General features: G+C 52.1%; 3 protein-coding genes across 11 annotated transcripts in view; all 3 read right to left on the bottom strand.

Moving 5' to 3' along the window:
* Positions 1 to 2352: 2352 nt before the first annotated feature.
* On the bottom strand, positions 2353 to 11407 carry Tubb3 (tubulin, beta 3 class III). Its single transcript, NM_139254.2, has 4 exons — positions 11302 to 11407; positions 5879 to 5987; positions 5381 to 5491; positions 2353 to 3789 (listed from the first exon to the last, which is right to left on the bottom strand). Exons 1-4 carry the CDS (start codon positions 11356 to 11358, stop codon positions 2714 to 2716), a joined length of 1353 nt encoding a protein of 450 aa, NP_640347.2. The 5' UTR covers positions 11359 to 11407; the 3' UTR covers positions 2353 to 2713.
* A 1809-nt stretch (positions 11408 to 13216) lies between these two features.
* Mc1r (melanocortin 1 receptor) lies at positions 13217 to 16144 on the bottom strand. The gene has a single exon (NM_001401091.1). The coding sequence runs from the start codon at positions 15351 to 15353 to the stop codon at positions 14400 to 14402; it is 954 nt and encodes a 317-aa protein (NP_001388020.1). The 5' UTR covers positions 15354 to 16144; the 3' UTR covers positions 13217 to 14399.
* A 2723-nt stretch (positions 16145 to 18867) lies between these two features.
* Tcf25 (transcription factor 25) overlaps positions 18868 to 22170 on the bottom strand; it is a 34438-nt gene continuing 31135 nt past the window's right edge. For 2 of the 9 annotated variants that reach the window (XM_063277952.1, NM_001400951.1), the window contains 2 exons: positions 21870 to 21983; positions 18868 to 19543 (listed from right to left, as the gene is read on the bottom strand). In XM_063277952.1, coding sequence (XP_063134022.1) covers positions 19535 to 19543; positions 21870 to 21983 — 123 coding nt within the window. In that variant the 3' untranslated portion in view covers positions 18868 to 19534. 9 annotated transcript variants of the gene reach the window in all.

The following is a 22170-nucleotide window of genomic DNA, read 5'->3' as shown; positions in this document are numbered from 1 at the left end:
ACAGGCAGAGAGAGAGAGAGAGAGAGAGAGAGAGAGAGAGAGAGAGAGAGAGAGAGAGAACACGAACACTTAAGGGCTGGAGAGATGTCTCATCCTTTAAGAACATTGGCTGCTCTTCCTGAGGACGAGGGGTCAATTCCCAGCACCCACATGGCAGCTCAAAACTGTCTGTAACTCCAGTTCCATGGAATCTGACACCCTCACACAGATGTACATTCAAGTAAAGCACCAGTACACATGGAAGGAAGGAAGAAGGAAGGAAGGAGGGAAGGAAGGAGGGAGGGAAGGAAGGAAGGGAGAGACACCAAGGTCAAGTAGACCAGAGCTTCCACAGTCCACTATCTGTGCTATGGAACAGACCACCAAATACCTACTGGCATCAAATAGAAGCCCTTATTGTGCTCACGAGGACTGCAGGATGTAACTGATACCCAACAGGTTCACCTTTACTGTAGATAGAGACTCTAAACACTGATGTCTGTGGGGACTGGGTGGCTCATGTCGAAGTCACCTAACAAAGATGCGTGAACATCCACATAGTATCTCTTAAGGTGTGTGGGCTCCCACCAGCATAGTCCAGGAATGCCCTGAGTACCGATCAGAAGCCGAGTGTCCTTTTCTGCCCTAACCTTTGAACATCACTGCCATGAAAGTGCTTGCCTTGCATAGTTTTCCATTTCTCTGACAAAATGCCCAAGACAATCAGCTGGTAAGGAAGAACTGCTCCTTTTGCTCAGTTCTGGAGACCGCATGCATCCTGTGTTCCTGTGAATCTGTTGCCTTTTGCCCCTCCCACCGGGGCAGGGAGTGCAAAGTAGACAGAGCAAATCCAGTCACCTCATGATCAGGACAAAAGAGCAAGGCGGAGACAATCACCACAGGCTGGAAAGACCAGGTAGCCATGCACAGGCACCCACAGGAAAGAGACCGACATTTGGTTTCATCCCAGCGAAGTCACAGAGTGAAATTCTGGACCTTACAGTTATCCCAACCAACATACAGGAAATAAAACAGTCACTTCGCGGTCAGCCTTTAATCCAAGCACTTGGGATCATCACAGGCTGAGCTCTATGAGTTCGAAGCCGGCATGATCTATATAGTGAGTCAGGGCTATGTAAAGAAACCCTGTTTCAAAAACAAAAACAAAAACAAAACCTTTATTGACGGGATAGGTTGCTATTCTAGATTTCAAGTCAGGTCACTAAGTTTCAGGGATGTTTGTCTCAGAGCCACAACTGAGACAACACAGGAGTATCCTTGTGGAACTCCAGAGCTCAGTCTACAGCAGGGCCAGAACTGAAGACAGGGTGCCCCGTTAGGGGCAGCAGCCCAAATCTGAACCCAGGGTTAGCACATCCTCAGTATACCTTCTTCAGCACCTATGGCTACATGGAGATAGGATGGGAGAAGACACTGTGTACGCCAAATTCTTTCGGGTGCCACCAGACAAAGAGTAGGGGCTCAAGCTTTGACGACACCCAACGGACGGCAGAGAGTCTGGGTTTAGAAGTCCTGCTTTCACCCACCTCCGAATACTGTGGGCCTCTAATGTGTGTTCTCTCTGGGTTTTTCTCCCTGAGGAGGAGAGAGAATGCTGGGCAGGCATCTCTGGAGTGGGCAAGCTTTCTGATTGGATACTGGGCATTCTGAAGCTTTGGAAAACCACCACTAGGGGGCACATGGAGCCAGCACACGGTTGAATCCAGTCCGTCGCCACACCCCCGTCCCCGCCCCCTTCACCCTGCTATTGCATTAGTCCCAGCTAGCCCTTCTCGAAAGCTAAGTCCAGGCGCTTTATTTTTTTTCTCTTCCCCGTCTCTCCAGTTCAAGTCTCAGGCTTCAGTCTCTTTACGTTGGCTGCTTACATGTGACTTTCAGTGTAGACAGCTGGGATATGAGTCAACTTGTGAGAGACCAAGAACAGGGTGGGCTGCTTTCTGAGTCAAAAGATATGCGGGGGGAGGGGGCGGGTTCTACCGCAATGGAACTTAATCGAAGCAAAGCTTTCTTCTCTAGTTCCGCCCCCTGACGCCCCTGGGATGCAACCTTAGCCACCAGCCTGGGAGATAAGGACGACCGTTACTTGTTCTCTCCACTTTCAGATCTAAATTCCTCTTGCCTGAAACAAAAATAAACCTTATTTCTTTTTTTTTTTTTTCCCGGAGCTGAGGACCGAACCCAGGGCCTTGAGCTTGCTAGGCAAGCGCTCTACCACTGAGCTAAATCCTCAACCCCATAAACCTTATTTCTATGAAGCATGCGGTGCCCCTGTCGTTTTTTGCTTTTTTTTTTTTTTTTGTTTTTGGTGGGGGAGGGGAGCGACAAAGATAAATCTCCATTACCAGGCAGAGGTATGTGACAGACAGCAGTGACTTTATTAAGTAGACCCCCCTCCAAATATAAACACAACCCAGTTTTTAAAAAAAAAAAAAAACATAAAACATCAGGCCTGGAGCCATAATAAAACAGACACAAAAGCAACATAAATACAAAGGTGGCTAAAACGGGGAGGACAGAGCCAAGTGGACTCACGTGGGGTGGGGGATGGCCATAAATACTGAAGGACTTTAACCCGGGAGCCCTAGGGTGCCCTGAAGAGCTGGTAGGAAGGTAAGCTGGGGGCAGTGTCAGTAGCTAGATGGCTCTGGGGGACAGATGCTGCTTGTCTTGGCCCTGGCTGCCACTTGGCCCCACACCCCAGCTGCAAGCAACTTCACTTGGGCCCCTGGGCTTCCGACTCCTCGTCGTCATCTTCATACATCTCCCCCTCCTCCTCGGCAGTGGCGTCCTGGTACTGCTGGTACTCAGACACCAGGTCGTTCATGTTGCTCTCGGCCTCGGTGAACTCCATCTCATCCATGCCTTCGCCCGTGTACCAGTGGAGGAAGGCCTTGCGCCGGAACATGGCCGTAAACTGCTCGGAGATGCGCTTGAACAGCTCCTGGATGGCCGTGCTGTTGCCGATGAAGGTGGACGACATCTTGAGCCCTCGGGGCGGGATGTCACACACCGCTACCTTGACGTTGTTGGGGATCCACTCCACGAAGTAACTACTGTTCTTACTCTGAATGGCCAGCATCTGCTCATCCACCTCCTTCATGGACATGCGCCCACGGAAGACGGTGGCCACGGTCAGGTAGCGGCCGTGGCGTGGGTCACAGGCAGCCATCATGTTCTTGGCGTCGAACATCTGCTGGGTGAGCTCAGGCACCGTCAGGGCACGGTACTGTTGGCTGCCCCGGGCTGTTAGTGGGGCAAAGCCGGGCATGAAGAAATGCAAGCGGGGGAAGGGCACCATGTTGACAGCTAGCTTGCGGAGGTCGGCATTGAGCTGACCAGGGAATCGAAGGGAGGTGGTGACTCCGCTCATGGTAGCAGACACAAGGTGGTTGAGGTCCCCGTAGGTGGGTGTAGCCAGCTTGAGGGTGCGGAAGCAGATGTCGTAGAGGGCTTCATTGTCGATGCAGTAGGTCTCATCCGTGTTCTCCACTAGCTGGTGGATGGACAGGGTGGCGTTGTAGGGCTCTACCACGGTGTCTGACACTTTGGGTGAGGGCACCACGCTGAAGGTGTTCATGATGCGGTCAGGGTACTCCTCACGCACTTTGCTGATGAGCAGTGTGCCCATGCCTGAGCCCGTGCCCCCACCCAGTGAGTGAGTGAGCTGGAAGCCCTGCAGGCAGTCACAATTCTCACATTCTTTCCTCACGACATCCAGGACTGAGTCCACCAGCTCGGCGCCCTCTGTATAGTGCCCTTTGGCCCAGTTGTTGCCAGCACCACTCTGACCTGTAGAGTGAGGAGAGGCAGGTTGTAGACAAGGTAAAGGGTCTACAGCACAGAGACACCTCTGGGACCTGCCAACCGCCCCCGCACTCCCCCAGAAAGCTGACTCCCTTGCATTCTATAAAATGTACACAGAGGATAACACACCTCCTCACTCCACCCCGGGCATCGCTGTTTAGTGCAGGGGATCCCAGCTGCAGATGCTTCGAGCAGGGAATGGAGAATCCAGGATAAGACCTGGGTCCTTGCTATCTCTCAAGGACATCCTGGATAAATAGGTTGGCCTTCACTCTCTGACTCACCTTTCTGTCATTGCTCTGTGAGACTTTGAAGGGAGATGAGGGCTGTGTCTCTTATTCAGCCACCTTGCCTGCTGTCCTAACCCCTCTAAGCCAATTTCTCCTCTTTCCCGGAATGAAAAGAATCCCCGTGCAGTTATTGTGGACAAGGACACCTACTCATCTAGTCTAAGATCTTTAACAGCAACGAGCTGCACTTGTCTATTTAGAGAGAGAAGAAGAATATGCATGTGGTGGTTGTGTGTACGTGTGTGGGTGTGTATGTGCCAAAGTACACACGTGAAGGTCAGAGGGCAACTTAAAGAAGTTGGTTCTAGGGCTGGAGAGATGGCTCAGTGGATAAGAGCACCAACTGCTCTTCCAGAGGTCCTGAGTTCCATTCCCAGTAACCACATGGTGGCTCACAACCATCTGTAATGGGATCTGATGCCCTCTTCTGGTGTGTCTGAGGACAGTGGCAGTGTACTCACATACATGAAATAAATAAATAAATAAATCTTGTAGAATAAGAAGAAGGAGGAGGAGGAAGAGGAGAAGGAGAAGGAGAAGGAGGGGGAGGAAGAGGAGGAAGATGAGGAGGAGGAAGAGGAGGAGGAGGAGGAAGAGGAGAAGGAGGGGAGGAAGAGGAAGAGGAGGAAGAGGAGGAGGAGGAGGAAGAGGAGGAGGAGGAGGAAGAGGAGAAGGAGGGGAGGAAGAGGAAGAGGAGGAAGAGGAGGAGGAGGAGGAAGAGGAGGAGGGGGGAGGAGGAGGAAGTAATAGTAGTAGTAGTAGTAGTAGTAGTAGTTGTTGTTGTTGTTGTTGGTTCTCTCTCTGCCATTTGGATCCCAGGGATTGAACTCAGATCTTCGGGTTTGACAGCAAGCCCTTTACCTGCTGGGTCATCTTACTGGCTCATGGTGCTAGGGTCTTGAAAGGAGAAGTGAGGTGCCCCCATCTTCCTGTGTCAGTGTGAGCACTGAGGACCCGTCACTGGGCATGGGCTCAGGGACCATCATGAGTTCTAAAGACATGGTCAGATACTCACGTCCCTCCAGAGACTCTAGATTTGTCTGCATAAATCTGTAACAGGGTTTCGTACCTCATTCTTTGTAAAAATGTGAGAGGGATTATTTCCTACACAGAGTCCTTTCTCTGGACCTCTGATGCCCACTGTAAAGTGGGAAGGTCACTTTCACCCTCCAGGGTCCCAGGGGACAGTAGTTGACTTTATCCCCTTCAGACATTTTGTCTGTGTGTCTGCCTGGCTTCTCCGGGACCAGGTTTCTGTCGTCGGAGCCTGGAGCAAGGGGACTTACCGAAGATAAAGTTGTCAGGCCTGAATAGGTGTCCAAAGGCCCCAGACCGAACGCTGTCCATGGTTCCAGGCTCCAGGTCCACCAGAATGGCTCTGGGCACATACTTGTGAGCTAAGGGGAAAGAGAATACAGTGACAGGAGTTAGAGCCAAGGATCTATCTACTTCCTCTGAATCCTGACTCCCACCTGCTAGTCTCCTGCTGCTACCCCAAGGGATGCTGTTACCCTTATATCATAGGCACGGATCCATGGTCAGCTCTGTAACACCCGGGACGGTAGGCTCTACAGTACTGGTTAGGACTGTACCCATTATCAGGAAGCTTCAACTGAGTCCCCAGTGACCCCTGCTAAGGATGCATCATCTAGCCTCCTGCCTGCCCCTAGACCAAATAAGGCCATCTCCACCATGAAGAGACGGACAGAGCTATAGATGCTTGAACTCTATTTACACAGGAGCCCTCTTTGCCAGGGCGGGGATGGATGTGGAGCGGTACTCACAGGAGGCCTCATTGTAGTAGACACTGATGCGTTCCAGCTGCAGGTCCGAGTCCCCCACATAGTTGCCGCTGGGGTCTATGCCATGCTCGTCACTGATGACCTCCCAGAACTGTGTGAGGACGGTAGGAAAAAGTTCACAGACATTTGAAACTCTGCTGGGCCTTTGCTCTTCTGAAGTCTTAAAGCTCCCAGTGCGAAAATTAGAGCTCTTGGATGCTCCTAGGTCCAGACTAAGGCTTTAGAAAAGAGTGAATATGCATGTCTGCTCTCTGCACTATCTGCCGACGTTGTCGAGACCCCTGGCTGACGTTACTGGGGCCCCTAGAGTGGATTAGGACTCAAGACACAGGTGGGTTCTATCTACACAGCTCGATGCCTGTAGGCAAATGCAGGTATCTCCTGGGGTCGTTTTAATTCTTCTCAGGAAAGGAATCGGAAACACACAGAAGGTAGAAAGCTGCCCAGAGCAGGTAGAAGAACAGAAAGGACAGAGGTCAGATCCAGCATCAGGTTCTCAGCCATTACGTGTGACCCTCAGTGCCAGGGCAAGTCATGCACTCTGACAGAGCCCATCGTGTCAGCTGTCTCATCAACCTCAGGCAATGTGACCCACAGGTGGGTCTGTGAAGGACCACAGGAGTTTTTAGCAGCAGAATGGCTTGTCTGAGGTCACACCGTACCCAGGAGCCTGGCCACACCCAGGATCACTGGCTCACTGCTGCTACACTCAGACTCTTGTGCAAGAGTACAATACTCCTCACACAGTGCTACCATCACTTCATCAAGGGAAGATGGTCCCGAGCATGGCCTAAGTTGCAGGATCCATAGCTGTCCCCTACGTGCTTAGTGTGTTTTGGTGTCCCACTCTGTACAACGGGCTGACTGCATGATAACAGGCTCTTGTGAGAACACAGCCTTCTGCACAGAGCAGAGGAACAGCAGAAGCAGATAATCAGTGCTGTTATATAGTCCTGGGAGCCAGGGAGGGAGGAGGTGAAAGGGCTGCCCATGGGAAGACATTTTATCAGGATACACAGACTACCCGGCCTGCCTCCTTGGGCTCTGAGATCCCTCTCACTGTGTATTTCTTACTGGTCAGACGGGAGTGATTTGCAGATAAGGTGTTGATATAAAAGTCTAGAGACAAAGGGCCTTTCTGCGGGAGTGAGCGGAGGAGAAGACTGCTCAGAGTCGAACATTAGAAAACAGTCTGCAAGTGCCCGTCCTGAGAGAAAGAGACTTTTCATTGTCTACATTTTGGTGTCGTTGGATTTTTTTGTTGTTGTCATGTGGACATTAGCTTTTATTTTTACAAAAAAAAATTGTGAAAAACATTTTTAAGTGGGCTGGTGACATAGCTCAGCAGATAGGAACACTTGTTGCTCTTGCAGAGGACCCAAGACTGGTTCACAACACTCCCATGGCAGCTAACAATCATCTGAAACTCTAGGGTCGGGGAATCCATCATCCATTCTGGCTTCTCAGGCACTGTGCATACACAGCACGCAGATGCACACGCAGGCAAGACACCCATACTCATAAAACAGTCTTTTAATCTTTCAAAATATTATTTAAAAACCTAAGAACAGTCCAAACAGATCATCATTCTAGAACACACAGGGATCTGACAACTCTTTCTGAGGGAACCATCTCAGAAACCGTCCCTCATCAAAGGGGCCCGGACTTCATCTTCTCTTTGATGTATTTTTAAGTTTTTATTTTATTTTCAGTTGTGTGAGTGTGTCTGAGTGTAGGTAAGGGCATGTGTGTGCACGCAGTTGTGTGCACCATGGGCCGGAGACATGGCTGTTCTTATAGAAGACTCAAGTTGCATCCCAAACACCGCCCACATGGTGTCTCACAAATGGGTATAATTCCGGTTTCAGAGGTCTGATTCCTTCTTCTGACCTGTATGTGAACCAGGCACACACACACACACACACACACACACACACACACAATTATATATGGTAGGACACCATACCTTCAGTGTTCCTTTTATTTTATTATTATGTTTTTGGAATCAAGAAGCAATCTTGTCAATCCTCCTGCCTCAGCCTCTCCAGTAACTGGAACTATGAGTGCGCAGCAGCATGCAAAGTTCTTGCACACTCAGTGCTTGCACACTCAGTTCTCGGCACATTTCAGATCTGGTCTCATTCGCTCTGCTGGAGAGCAAAGCTAACGGCCTGTTACATGCTAAACACGTGCTTTAGTCACACCCCTGGCAGCCTGTGTTTCAGTTTTTACATGAGGAAAAAAAATCAACCATTGCATTTGTACATTACAAATAATAAAGTGCGATTCAAAATAAAATCTACCCAGGTCCAGAAGTATACAGCTGTAATACCAGTACTTAGAAGGCAGAGAGGCTGGAGGACCATGAGGTCGGGGCCAGTCTGAGCTACACACTGAGATGCTAACATAAAATAACACGCAAAAAAAAAACCTTATGAGAAAATATTGCCACATAGAATATTTAATATGTAAATGAATATAATCATTTAAATGAAGTAGCATCACTACAGAAAAGAAAACCACCGCGTGGTTTCAGCTTCCCTTAGACAACAGGCTTTCCGGCTGCAAACCGTGAGGCTGCTGTCCGCGGTGCTGACCCTCTTGGGGAGAGGGTCGCTGGCGACAGGAGGGTAGTGGGACATGAACAGAAGCAGAGTCGGGGTGTAGCTCCCGTCTTAGAGGTAAGATGCTCAATTCCCCTAAAACTCTCAGTGCCCTTCACCAGGCCCATTGGCTCCCAGGTGGGTCACGCCCTTCAGAGACTTCTACTGGGAATGGGTGTGTTCAGGCGGCTGATGGGGCACAGACAGGAGGTGTAGACAAAAGCTCCCTAAAGATACTTTCTAGGGGACCCCTTTATCGGAGAATGCATCTAAGATCTCAGGCCCTAACAAAGGGAGCAAACAAAGGGCGGGGCAGTCACATCTGCTCCGGTTGGTGGGGGCACATGTCACCACCCGACTTGACACATCTGCACCCACCTAGATTAAAATTCCTGCCTTGCCCAAATCTGTGGTGTGATCCGAGGTGAGTGACTCAGCTTCCAGAACCTTCACCCTTCTCAGCCTTAAGGGAGGGTGACACCCAGGCCACACACTTCACAAGGTGTAAGAGTGCACAGGCCTGGTGCTGGAACACACTCACGGGGTGAGAGCCTTATGAATTGCTAATGCCTCCCTTCTGCTGCTTCCAAGTCTTTTTTCCTGGCTCCACACTTCTCTCCCTGCCACCACCCCACCCATACTTCCACCCAACCACCGCTCTGAAGCCGGCAGCCCTTTGTGCTAAGACAGGCACCACCCAAAGACCAATAAGCAAATAAGCAGCCCTCTGTGCCCACTCCCCTCGGTCGCAGCAGGTGACAAAGAAGAACTTTCCCCATTGTAGCCTGTAGCAGAGACCCTAAGGCCAGTTACAAAAATAGGAAGGAAATCTGGCTAAGGAAGTTGATTCTGCCTGGGGCAGACACTAAACAGGTAACTCCCCACAGGGCCTGGGCCTTCATTCTGGTCTCTGGGAGATCTTTCAGGTCCAGAGGCTGGATGGGAACTGCTCAAATGCCTTCAACTGATTACTACGAAGGAAGGGAGCCGGTGGAAACGGGAGACGCCCCTCTCCAGAAAATTTATTCATTATTTGCATTGTTTACAAGAATTGGTATTAAAAATTTAAACACTCATAAATTAAAATAAAGAACTAAATATTAAAAATGGGCAAATCTATGGACCACAGTGCTGAGAAGCAGAACAGACCTCAGCTGGGTCCAGAACTCAGGCGTGTTCTGCAGCCATAGAGCATCACACAGAGCCTGGGCGTGGACCCAACTCCTAGGCCCTTACTGAACGGGAGACCCTGTGAGAGCACAATACAGCACAGTTCCAGCAAGGCCACCAAATGGGCCTTCGGATAGCAAACCTTCCCTCCCCCACTCACCCCTGGCCTCTGCAGGAGCAGATGTTCAGGGAAGGCCTGGCACCTGTGACCACATTAATGAGCCCTCACCCTCCCTTCAGGGCAGGGCAGCTGTCAGGACAGCGATCATCCCAGGAGTCCCGATTTGAGCTGAGGCTCCTGCCTTAGGCTTCCTCTGTAAGCCCCCCTACCCTCCACCCCCCCAAACCCCACCCAAAGTTCCCTTGTAGGATAGGAACAGCTGTCTCCTCTGTGATTAGGGAGTCTTCGTGGCGCTGTTTCCCTCCCCCTTTAACTAGAGGAACCTCCACCCTAGAGCCAAACTTGTAATTTACATGTCAGCCACGTGACTGGCCCAGCCCGTGGTAATTAGCTTTTTTGTTCCTGCCTGGTTTCTATGGCAACAGCCTCCAGAGGTACTCTTTGCTTAGTCCCCTCCCTCCCAGAACCTGTCTACCCAACCTCCTCCTTTGGGAGCTAGCTACACACCATCCCTAAGCTACGTCCAGTCCAGCATCCATTTGGACAAAGCTCCGTTTCACATTGTTCAGTAGGGAGAAGATTGGGGTAGCTGACCCCACCCACTCAAACGCAACCCAGCCCGGGGCTGGCCTTCTGCAGGAATCAAGTGGTTCTGTCTTCCACTCGCTGTGTGACCTTGGGTAAGGAACAGCCTCTTACGACTTGGAAACAGGATGTCTACCTCACTAATGATAGTAAAATTGCGGAGTCATTGCACCAACCCTCCCCCCACACCCGTTTTGGGGTTGTTTTTTGTTTTTTTTTTGGGGGGGGGTTGCCTCGGCTTCAACACCTGGAGGTGGGCTAACAATAGAGGGGAGATCGAGGCAATCCTCGTCGTCGGCTTTGTTCTGTGCTCCATCCCGACTGGGAGGCCTTGAGGGCACTGTTAGGGGTGGGAGATTTGCACAGATAGAGTCCAGTTCTGGATCAAGGTCATTGAAGTGCGGGCCGAACTCCTCCAACAAAGGATAAGGGTGGGGCAAGGAAACGGGGTGAGCTGAACAAGGTTGGGATAGGAGGGCGGCCTTGCTCCCTGAAGACCGTCTAGTTCTCCAGTGGGGATCCCGGCAAGTACAGTCGTTATGGTTTAGGGGAGAGCCCCACCCAAAGTTGCCCGACACACCCATCTTACTCAAGGCTTAAGTGGCAGCCTCAAAGAAGGCCACGCCCAGCCGGCGCCCCCCAACCACATCCCCTGTACCTGATGGTACCATGGTGTGTGTGGGTGCGCAGAATGGACGGGAATGAGAATCAGAAGGGTTACCCCCAGCCCTCCGCTGCAACCTGAGCGCAAAGCAGAGTGACGCAAGTGAGGGGAACCGATTAGGGACCCCGGGGTCCCCGGAGCCGGGCAAGGGGCTGGGCTCTTCCCTTTGTTCCGCTAGCGGCTCCTAGAGCCGCCTTTCTCGCCCTCCCTCCCTGGGGCTGGCGCTCGTGGGGACGCAGGACGCCGGACCGCTCAGGCTCACCTTGGCCCCTATCTGGTTGCCGCACTGGCCGGCCTGGATGTGCACGATCTCCCTCATGCTGACTTCACTCGGCTAGAGACGAAGAGGCAGGCGGACAGCGGGCTGCGGAGGATCGGCAGCCTCCGCCGCGCCCTCTTATAAGAGACTGCCCCGCCCTCGCTGGCTGATGTAAGCGCTGTGGGCCAATGCTGGGGCGCCGCACAATGCGGCAGGCTCTGCAGCATCAGCACCGGCACCGAGATCCGCCCGCACAATGCGGGGCATGTCTGGCCGCGCCTTCGGAGGAGGGGCCATCGGAGGCCGATCCGCTCTGGGGACAATAGAACCCAGGCCCCTTAGTGCCCCACCCCAGTAGCTGCCCTCCCCATTTTGTCCCTGTCCCAACCCCACCCTGCAGCTTTGTGAGGAGGGTCTTTCTTTCTCTCAAGTGCTTAAGAATCAAGACCCATATTCTCTGAGTTTGCTGAGTCGCTTGAGGTGGGAGAGGCAGAGGAAGCTGAAACCTTCCCGAGACCTCGGTGCAGACCTGAGAACGCAAGTCCGGAAGGTGGTGGATTATAGCTCTGAGGTCACTGTTTTCTGGAGGAGAGAGGACTACCAGTCCATGGCTCCACAAAAGGCTACCGCGAGGGTGTGTATGTACCTGGGGCGGGAAGATGCACAATACCCGACAAGTACCCCTGCTCCATGAATATCTTTGTGGAAAATTCTCCTAAGGATATCCAAGCCACTCAGCGGAGGATGTCGAACAGTCTTTTCTGTCTGAGCCATGCCTGATGTCATTGGTACCCTTGCACATTTGGTACAAGTGAGGGCAAAGAGGGGGTATGGAGTGAGCGGGGGTGGGACGGGGGGGGGGGCTACCTAGGTAAGGAGACTGTGTGTGGAGGAGAAGCAGAGTCAAACGGTCAAAAGAGGACATGCAAGGTGTTCACATACAGTGCTGATTTAATATTTACCTAGGATCAGTGACACCTTATGAGGACTCTTTGATATTTCAATGACAGAAATTCTCTGGGAAGACTCTGAGACAATAGTACTACACTTGGACGGTCCACAAACATCCATTTCACAAGAGCCGATAAAAAGCTAAAACAAAACAAAACAAAACAAAACAAAACAAAACACCTGCAGGCGCCTTCGTCCAGCTTGCACACCCGGGTGCGTGCTGGGTAGAGTGACTGTGCCTACAACTTTCTCTGAGGATAAGCATCCAAGTTAGCCGAGTTTAGAAATGGGTCTTTTGTTCTCAAGAGATGCCCCTCCCCCACGATGTGTCCATGCTGTGCCTTTCTGTGGTTGGTTTCCAGATGGCCTGGCTCAAGAAGTATTGGGCGAGCATCTGGCTGTCTCCTTGTCTGGACAGGGAAGATGCTTGGAAGCATCCAGAGGCCTGGGATGCCTCCCTGATGGATGACATCAGGCCAGAGCTCTCTGTGTCCCCAGAGTGCTATGGTGTCAGGATAAAGGCTGACTCACGGTCCTGTGTTCCAGTAAGGGATGGCCCTGCCGGGAACCAGCTTCCAACCCCAGTCCAGCAAGGCTAGAGCTGACAGTATGGCTAGGGCCTGGCCTGGTGCCACTTCCTGACTTGATGGTTGAGGGCATCTCAGCCCAGACTGAGGCCACCCTAAGGAGGATGACAAATGAGTGTCCAGCATCCATGGGGAGGGACTCAAGAAAGACTCTGCTGCCGGAATCCTGGGTTGTAGCGCAGAAAGGCGCAGGGGTCCGCCCTTCCACTGCAGAAGCTTCTTGGTTCACCCCGGTACCACTCTCCCAAGACTCATATACTCCTGAGCTCTCCTCTATCCTGAGAGGCCTTGTCTGAATACTTCCCAAGGCTGGCAGAGCCCTGAGACCACCCGACCTCCTCCCACAAGGGCAGTGTCCCATAGAAATAGATCTCAGCCCCTGGTCCACACTACAGGTGCTTCAGGGTCTCTCCACCTCTGGGATTCTCGGGGCAACTCAAAGTAGGATGAAGGTGCTACACAATGGGGGCAGGAAAGGGACAGGCTCTGGCCAAGGTTACGGATGGGTCATATCAGGGGCTGAGATGCTGCGGTCCTGCTACTGTGTGTGCATGCACTGGAAGGAGCCTGAACAAAGAGAGTCTTGTCACCGTAGAGGCAAGGGGAACCCACAGCTGCTTGCTCTGAGCTGGAGTTTGTAGTCAGAGAGAGGAAGCCAAGAGGGCCTGATTGGGGGGTACTTGGTGCCCTTTAGGACTGTGGCCTCTGAGACTCACCTCTCCCTAACGTGACTCCTCTCCCTGTCCTCCCACCCAAACTTCAACTTCTGGAGAGAGCTAGGGAAGATGGTGAAGAGGCTCCATCCAACCTTAGCATTTCAACTGCATCCTGGCTCAGAGCCACAGGCTGTGGTCAGTGATAAGCCAACAGTCCCTCCTGAGGCCAGAGGAGGCACTTGAAACAGTAGCCTGTGGGTTTGGGCAGCTGGGTCCCCACCTCTTTGGATTCCCATGAGCCGTACTATGGGTCTTTAAGTCAGTCCCACACCGCTTGGGCAAATGGGCAGGTCCCTTGTTCAAGATGCACATTTTACAATTCTGATCCGTGTGTTGAGGAGGGGCCTCACTTCCTTAAGCAGTCTACAGCATGGCTCTGGCTGGGTTTTTGTGGCCACAAATCTTCCTATCAGAAGCCTCCTCCAGAAAGAATGTTCCACCACAGCTCTTGTCTGTTATTCTTTTAACTTAGAGACTTCCTGTCTGTCCCAGCAGCAGAGGGCCCAAGCTGAATGACCCGAAGGGCTGAGTAGGGGTTGCCTTGTCAGTGTGGAGAGGTGAAGCTCTCCAGGAGCCTATGGTTTGACCCTTGCCCAGGGATAGAGTCCCCATCCCTGTTTCCTCCACTTCCCATGGCCGCCCTGGGTGACCCTGCAGTCACAGCTACCCTTTCTCCTGGCCCCGGGCACATTGTGTTTCTATTTTAAAGTTCATCCAGTCCACCCTTAGACAAAGGGAGATCAGGAAGGGATGAGTACCTGTGATCTCAACAGGATGTGGGCCACTGGATATCACTGTCACCCTCTGCCCAGCGTCCTGGCCGTGAGACCGAAAGCCACTTCTCTGCTCACCACGAGCACAGCAGCACCTCCTTGAGTGTCATGCGGAGCTCCTGGCTTCGAAAAGCGTAGATGAGGGGGTCCACGATGGAGCTGAGGATAATGAGGATGAGGAAGAGGTTGAAGTTCTTGAAGATGCAGCTGCAGGTGGGGTGCTGAGGGCAGAGAACGATGAGCAAGAGGTGCAGGAAGAAAGGGGCCCAGCACAGGAAGAAAATCCCCAGAAGGATAGTAAGGGTGGCGGCGCCCTTCAGACAGAAGCCTTGTCGGATGGAGTGCCGCCTTTTGTGGAGCCGGGCAATGCCCTGAGCATGCTGGCACGCTCGAGAGAGCATGTGGACATACAGAATTGCCATGAGTGCCAGCATGGCTAGGAAGAAAGTGACGAGGCAGAGCAGGACGGCCGTGTGTTTGTAGTAGGTGATGAAGAGGGTGCTGGAGACGATGCTGACCACCCAGATGCCCACGACGGCCCTTCGTGCCCGGGACAGTGTCACAATGCTGTGGTAACGCAGCGCGTAGAAGATGGAGATGTAGCGGTCTATGGCGATGACACCCAGGAAGCAGAGACTGGACACCATGGAGCCACAGATGAGCACGTCGATGACATTGTCCAGCTGCTGCACCAGAGCCGCGCGGGCCACCAGGATGCCTGCCTCCAGCAGCAGGATGATAGTGGTCTCCAGCACGATGCTCACACTCACCATCAGGTCAGACAGGGCCAGACAGCAGATGAAGTAATACATGGGCGAGTGCAGGTTGCGGTTTTTGGTGATGGCTACCACAACCAACACGTTCTCCACCAGGCTCACCAGCCCCAGGCTGAGGAAGAGGCCATCTGGGATAGACACATGCAGGCACCAAGACCCTGTCTGGTTGGTGGCCAGTCCGAGGTGAGAGGTGGTGATGGAAGTGGAGTTGAGAGAACCCAGAAGCCTCTTCGGGGGCCCCTGAGTGGGCATAGTCTTGTTCCGGAAGTAGGAAGCAGTCCGTGGAGGCTGCAGCTCCAGGTGGTATGAGCTTCCAGCTTCCGACTCAGCTCATGTTGTTGTCAGGGGTCTCTGACATTCCCCAGACCTTCCTCTTTCCATACGGGCATGCTCCGATGTTCCTTCACACATGTGCCCTGTCTGCCTGGACAGGTCAGCCTAGGCATGGCATAGGCAGTCTAGACACTTCCTGGCTAGGACCCTGAGCTCTACTCACGGAGTCTCACTGCCAGTGTGAAGGAGCTTAGCTTTCTGCTGTTCCCCATGTCTCTCCCCAAGTGGCTCAGGTAGAGACATTTCTAAACTTGACACCTCCAACTTCTCGGTTCCTTGCCTCGCCAAGCCAGGGTAGGCTGAGGTCTGGGGAAGAATGCCTTTCTCTGAATCTTTTAACTGTCCCTGGAGCCCCTCCTTCTGAGGGTAGCCACATGATGGGCATGTGCGAGTGTCCCAGCACCCTAGACTGCCTCTAGGGGGCATAAGTAGCAAGGAGAAACTGGAAAACCTAGCTTCAGACTCCAACCCGGGGTCTTGCATCTCCCTTTTGTGTTCAAAGCCCCTGTGACTTGACAATCCCTTTCAGGCATCCAGCCTCACTAGATAGAACCTGCCCTGTGTAGCCCTACCTAAACTTCCAAACCCATCTCAAAAATCACTTTCCTGAGTCGTCCAAAACCTCCTTCCACTCCCATGCTGTGCTGCCTGTGAATGAGGCCCCCCTGCCTCCCACCATCACTCACACGCTCTGTTAGAAGCATGGCAGTGGCATTTCTACCTGAAGCTGAAGCTGTGTTCGTGCAGCAATACTGACTTCAGGTTAGTGTTAGGGGCTGGGCTGAGGCAGGAAGTAGCCCCATACCAGTGGGCTCAGAAGAGCTCTGGCAGGGCTGACACTACCTTATGTCCTTCATGGGCCCAAGCTTGCTAAAGCCTCCCTTAGCTACAGTTCTGGGTGTGGAGGGAAGCTTCATAGTTCCTGGGAGCTGACTGACTAGAGGGGATCCAAAGGCTATATTTACCAGCATGCTTTGGTCACAGTCACATCCTGTCTTCTTACTCTCATGCCCCCTGCTCCCAACCCTTCCCTTGAGGAGTCTCGTTTCCGCTGTGGAGCACATGCCAGCCCTGGAGCTAGGAACCACATCAGGGCAGATGTCTGTCTCCAGCCTCTGTGGGCCAGCAGCTGGGCATGTGACTCTTCAGTGGTCAGGAGAGCACGCAGTGCTGGTATCAACCCACCCTTGGCTGCTGCTGGACTCTCTCCATGGTACCCAATGCTGTCTCATTGGCACAGGATGTCGCCTTCTGCAAACAGGTGAGGAGAATAACTTAAGGCAGCGGTGGGGCTGGAGAGATGGCTCAGAGGTTAAGAGCACTGACTGCTCTTCCAGAGGCCCTGAGTTCAATTCCCAGCAACCACATGGTGGCTCACAACTCCTTGTAGTGGGATCCGATGCCCTCTTCTGGTGTGTCTGAACTCAGCTATGGTGTATTCATATACATAAAATAAATGAATCTTAAAAAGAAAAAAAAGGCGGGCTGGAGAGATGGCTCAGCGGTTAAGAGCACCGACTGCTCTTCCAGAGGTCCTGAGTTCAATTCCCAGCAACCACATGGTGGCTCACAACCATCTGTAATGAGATCTGATACCCTCTTCTGGTGTGTCTGAAGACAGCTACAGTGTACTTATATAAATGAATAAATCTTAAAAAAAAAAAAAGGCAGCGGTGGAGTTGGGTGGGATTTAGCTGGAGGCCCTTTCAGTGTTTGTAACAGTCATTTCTGTTGTCTTGAGACAGGGTCTCACTATGTAACCCTGTTACAGACCTTTGCTCCACTTACCTTTTTAACAACCCTGCAGTGAATGACAAACAGAAGTGACAGCCTCCAAGCCGAGCGTGATCAGGTCTACTTTCCCGGATCAATAAATATGACACAACTTACACCAGTTATGCTGGGCCTTCCCTGGGCCTCAGGACTAACAGTCAATGGTCTATTTCGGAACATTACATAGAGCAGTCTTCCAGCTTAGACTGCACACTAAGCCACCTAGTTGTCTTGTACACCGTCTAGCACGTGCTCATGCTGAATGCCACCGGAAGACTCAGGCACGAGGCAGGTGTGCCTTCCGCTTTAACAGATCCAGCCAAATCACCTTCCACACCGCTGGTGGACCTGTCTCACAAACTGTTCACACCCTCAGGTATCCCGTGTTAGAGGGACAGAGGATGAGAGAGGAACTCTGCGTTGTCCCGAGTGTCCCAAGCTTCCACAGATGCCTGAACGGCTGCCTGCCACCTACAACCTGTGCCTTATTCTGCTTCTGGTGGAGGTCTCAAGTCTGAAGGGCTGGCCATAGCCATGGCTGTGGAGGTGTGTGGGTCTAGGGCGTGGCTAGCCTCTGAGGCCACACGATGCCTAGGCCTCCTTCAACTTTTCTTTTTACTTCTGGGACATGAAAGACTGAGTGTCCCCTGCCCTAACTTTCCGTGCCATCACATTTCAGAGATGCTGGTATTTCTGGCTTCAGAATGAACTCTTTGAGACAAGCACAGTTTACCCTCCGGACAATCTAACTTCAAAGGGTGGGAGAACCAAACGGTCTCTGGCACAGGCAGCCACATCCTCTCTGGCAAGCCCCTGCTGATGAGTGTTGAGGAGGGTGACCATGCACACTGTGGGACTCATTTGGATGGTGATGTTACAACTGCTAGAACCTCCAGAGAAGGGAACAGTGAAGCAGTGCTGGGAAAGCCAGCTCATGCTGTGCTGGGGTCGGCTGGGGCCAGCTATCCTTGGCCCCACGCATGCTTCAAGGTTGACTTCTCAGTGGTCCTGGGAGAAATACCTGAAAAATGGCAGAGGACTGAGAACCTGCTTAGGGGGGGGGGGGGGGGGAGGGACTGCCTGCAGACTGCCAAGGGGGCAGCTCTCCAGGACGCAGAGCAGCCTGCGTTCCACTGGGAGAGGTCTGGTGCTGTCCTTAGATCTGCAAAGCCCTCAGGCAATAGACATGTCCCTTCTGGCTCTGGTCACACAGGACGGCACAGTCTCAGGAATCCCATGCCTTAGGCGGCTTGGTGGTGAACAGCACTGGCTGCTCTTCCAGAGGACACAGGTCTGGTTTTCAGCATCCACAAGGTGACTAAGAAATGTTTGTGAGAGCTGGGCCATGGTAGCGCATACCTTTAACCTGAGCACTCAGGAGGCAGATCTCTGTGAGTTCGAGGCCAGCCTTACCTACAGTGCAAGTTCCAGGACAGGACAACCAGAGCTACACAGAGAAATCCTGTCTCAAAATATACAAACAACAAAAAAGAGAAAGGAAAAAGAAATACTGTGACTCCAGTTTCAAGGTATCCAACAGCCTTTTTGTATATCCTTTTCTGGTTTCTGTGGGCATGTACAAGGTGCACAGACACACATTCAGGCAAACACCCACACACATTAAAAAAAAAAAAAGTTAAAAAGGCCATGTCACCATGTCTTTGTTTGAAAGTCTTTCATTTCTTTTGAACTTTCTCTGAGAGGCAACAAACAAGTTTTCTCCCTGACTACATGGAAATGCACAAAGAACCCACAATTCTGCACAGGACACATAGGCAGGCACCTCTTGTGAGACTGAGGAGGGACCAGGGAGGAGCGGGAGGAGCGGGATACACTATCGCCCCTACCTGGGCGACAGGCCAGACTTTAAAGCTGTTTCGATGACATGCAGGTTAGGTGTGGTGGTACACTCTTTTAATCCTAACATTTGGGAGACAGAGGCAGGCTGATCTGAGGCCAGCCTGGTCTACAGAGCAAGGGCAGCCTGGACTACAGAGCAAGCTCCAGGCCACTACGGGCTACACAGTGAGACCCTGTCTCAAAAAGTTACTTTTCCCGATGATGATCCACAGATGGTGTGAGGGACTGGTTTTATTTTTCACCATTAGAAATGGATTCAGTTGAAAGTCTGAGCAACAGTTCTGAGGCTGAGGCTGACCATCGACGGCCTCTCAGGAGACAGGCCTGGAGGTGGGATGGTTCCGAAGGCCTAGGGCATCCTCTGCTTCACTGTTTCTAGAGTGTGACTCTTCATTTTGGAATGTGTTGTCTCGAGGTTGCAGAACAGCTGCTGCAGCTCCAGATGTCACATCCTCATCTGGATGGACTTACAGCTGCTGAAAGGAAGAGGCAGGATGCCAGGTTTTCTGTGCTTGCTTGTCATTTCCAGAACACACCCCATTCCTAGGCAATCCCTCCCTCCTCCCCTCAGCTCAAACTCACCACAGGGCATTCCAACTCGGAAACTGGGATTTACACATTGAGTTAGGACCATCTATCTCCGCAGTAACCCTCCCTGGGACAGGGTATGACCATCCCACCAAACCCAGGAGTGGGTAGGCAAATGGTAGGAGCTATGCCCCTCAGGCCTGCCTTCCCCAGGTCCTGCTGACCCACGAGCAAAAGTAGCAGAACCTGCATCCAGACTTCATGGCCTTGCCAACTCATGCTGGAGAAAAACACAGAGATACAGCACCAATTCATGTGACCTGTGACCTGTGACCTCTTACCAAGAATGCACGTTGAACACGGAGTCCCTCCTGCAAATGGCCAACTTAGAAATGGGCTATGAGGGCTGGAGAGATGGCTCAGTGGTTAAGAGCACTAACTGCTCTTCCAGAGGTCCTGAGTTCAAATCCCAGCAACCACATGGTGGCTCACAGCCATCTGGAATGAGATCTGATGCCCTCTTCTGGTGTGTCTGAAGACAGCTACAGTGTACTTAAATATAATAAATAAATAAACTTAAAAAAAAATGGGCTATGACACATAGGCTGACTATAGATGGGTACCAGTCAGCCCTCGATATCCTGTAGAAGGGGCAGTGCTCTGGGACCCTGTTCAGTCACATCTAGGACCCCTTGCCCCAGAGCACCTGTTAAAATCTTTTTTTTTTTTTTTTTTTTCCGGAGCTGGGGACCAAACCCAGGGCCTTGCGCTTGCTAGGCAAGCGCTCTACCACTGAGCTAAATCCCCAACCCCTAAAAGTATTTTTCTTAATTTCTATGCCCTTGTTTGTTCGCTGGAGCTGGAATTATGGGTAGTTATGAGTCACCTACCATGTGTGCTTAAGTTCCCAGCCTGGTCCTCTGCACAGTGCTTTAACCCAAGCCATCCCTTTTCCATTTCTTGGGTGTATTTCCGTCGGTGTGCACATGTGCATGTGTGTGGAGGTCAGAAGACAAGCTACAGGAGTTGGCTCTCACTGTCCACTGTGGGAGGCCTGGGGATTGGACGCAGCCAGTGCCTATACTCACTGAGCCATTGTGATAGCTCAGGACACTCCTAAATCATGCTTTATTTGTTCCTACTCCATAGTAAATCATCCAGTGATATCGGAAACATGTAGACTCCCAGGAAGGCATCATTGGACCAAGGCTTAGGAGCCCTCACTGGCCCTCACACAGCTAAGACCCTGCTCCCAGACAAGAGCCCATGGGTGCCTCCTCCAGCCTCTGCTGGGGTGCAAACCCTCAGCACTGCCTAGAGAGACCTGACAGCCTGTAACCTCGGCAGCCTGGATCTTTCCACAGACAGATGGCTTATGAGACACGGGCCTCAGGCCTTGCCTGGCTGTAGTCTTCGTCCGTCCCTGGACTGGGGTTCTTGGTCAGGGTTCTCCACTCATCCCTAGATCAAACACCCTTTAATCTCTGTAAAGTATTTCTTACCTGCTTAGGACAATTTCCTGCTTCAAACTTTTTTTTTTTTTTTTTTTTTTACTTCTCTTCCTATCCTAGGCCCCTCATGCCCCAACCCTTTGTTGAGATGGGATCTCATGGAACTAAGACCGGCTCTGAGCTCACTATAGCAGAGGATGGTTCTGAACTCTTAATCCTCTTGCGCTCTGTGCTTGGGTGCTGAGTACACATGAACACTCACACTGCTGGTTTGTGCTGTGCTGGAGATCGAATCCTAAGGGTTGTGCACACGAAGCAAACAGTCTACTAGCTGAGACACATTTCCAGCCCTCCAAGTTTTCTAGTAAGATCCTCAGGCTGGGACTGTCATTCAGTGGTAGATTGTGTGCCAGGCCCTGGGTTTGACCCCAGCACTGCCAACATGCTGGGTGTAGCATGTGTGAAGGTTCAGTGCCCTTAGCAAGGAGCAGGTAGGGTCCTGGTACTGCGGACTCGGGGAAAACCCTTCTCTGCACCATGTTACCAACTCCAAAGTGTGAGGCACATGGTTCATTCAGTGTGGGGCTCACGGCTTCTGGGGCTATTTCCGAGGACACTGGAGGACGCTCACTCACAGAGCATAACCCACTCCATTTAGAGGGAGAAAAAAACACACGTGATGGCATGGTCAGCATTTCTACTTGGGAACTGGTTAACTCCAACCAGAAACGAAATCAGGAACATGATTGCACAGCTCTGGGCACAGTGTCTGAACAGTTCAGTCCCAGTCCCCCTCGCCCTCAGGATTGTCCTCCCGAGGCACCTCCAGGTCGTTGAAGTGGAAGTTGGCCATCATGTCACGCACGGCCAACATCAGCCTGTTCAAGCCTTGATTGCGGTTCGGACCCCCGGCCACTCCTTCCTCCAGCCTCTCCCCCTGAACAATGAGACATATCTAAGTGGGGACTGTGTGGATAGACTTGGGACCCTGGGTTCAGCGGCTGAGGCAACTCAGGCCCTAGGACTGAGCCTGTCCCCTCCCAAAGTCCCTGCTCAGAAGAAGCAGCTCTAGAAAGAAAGCCAGATGCACTCACTTAGCCAAAGCCGACCTACCATGATGCCGA

Source organism: Rattus norvegicus, chromosome 19 (genome assembly GCF_036323735.1).
Source record: "Rattus norvegicus strain BN/NHsdMcwi chromosome 19, GRCr8, whole genome shotgun sequence".
Classification (NCBI taxonomy): domain Eukaryota; kingdom Metazoa; phylum Chordata; class Mammalia; order Rodentia; family Muridae; genus Rattus; species Rattus norvegicus.
The sequence above is the reverse complement of the archived record's forward strand: the minus strand, read 5'-3'. Positions and strand labels throughout refer to the sequence as shown.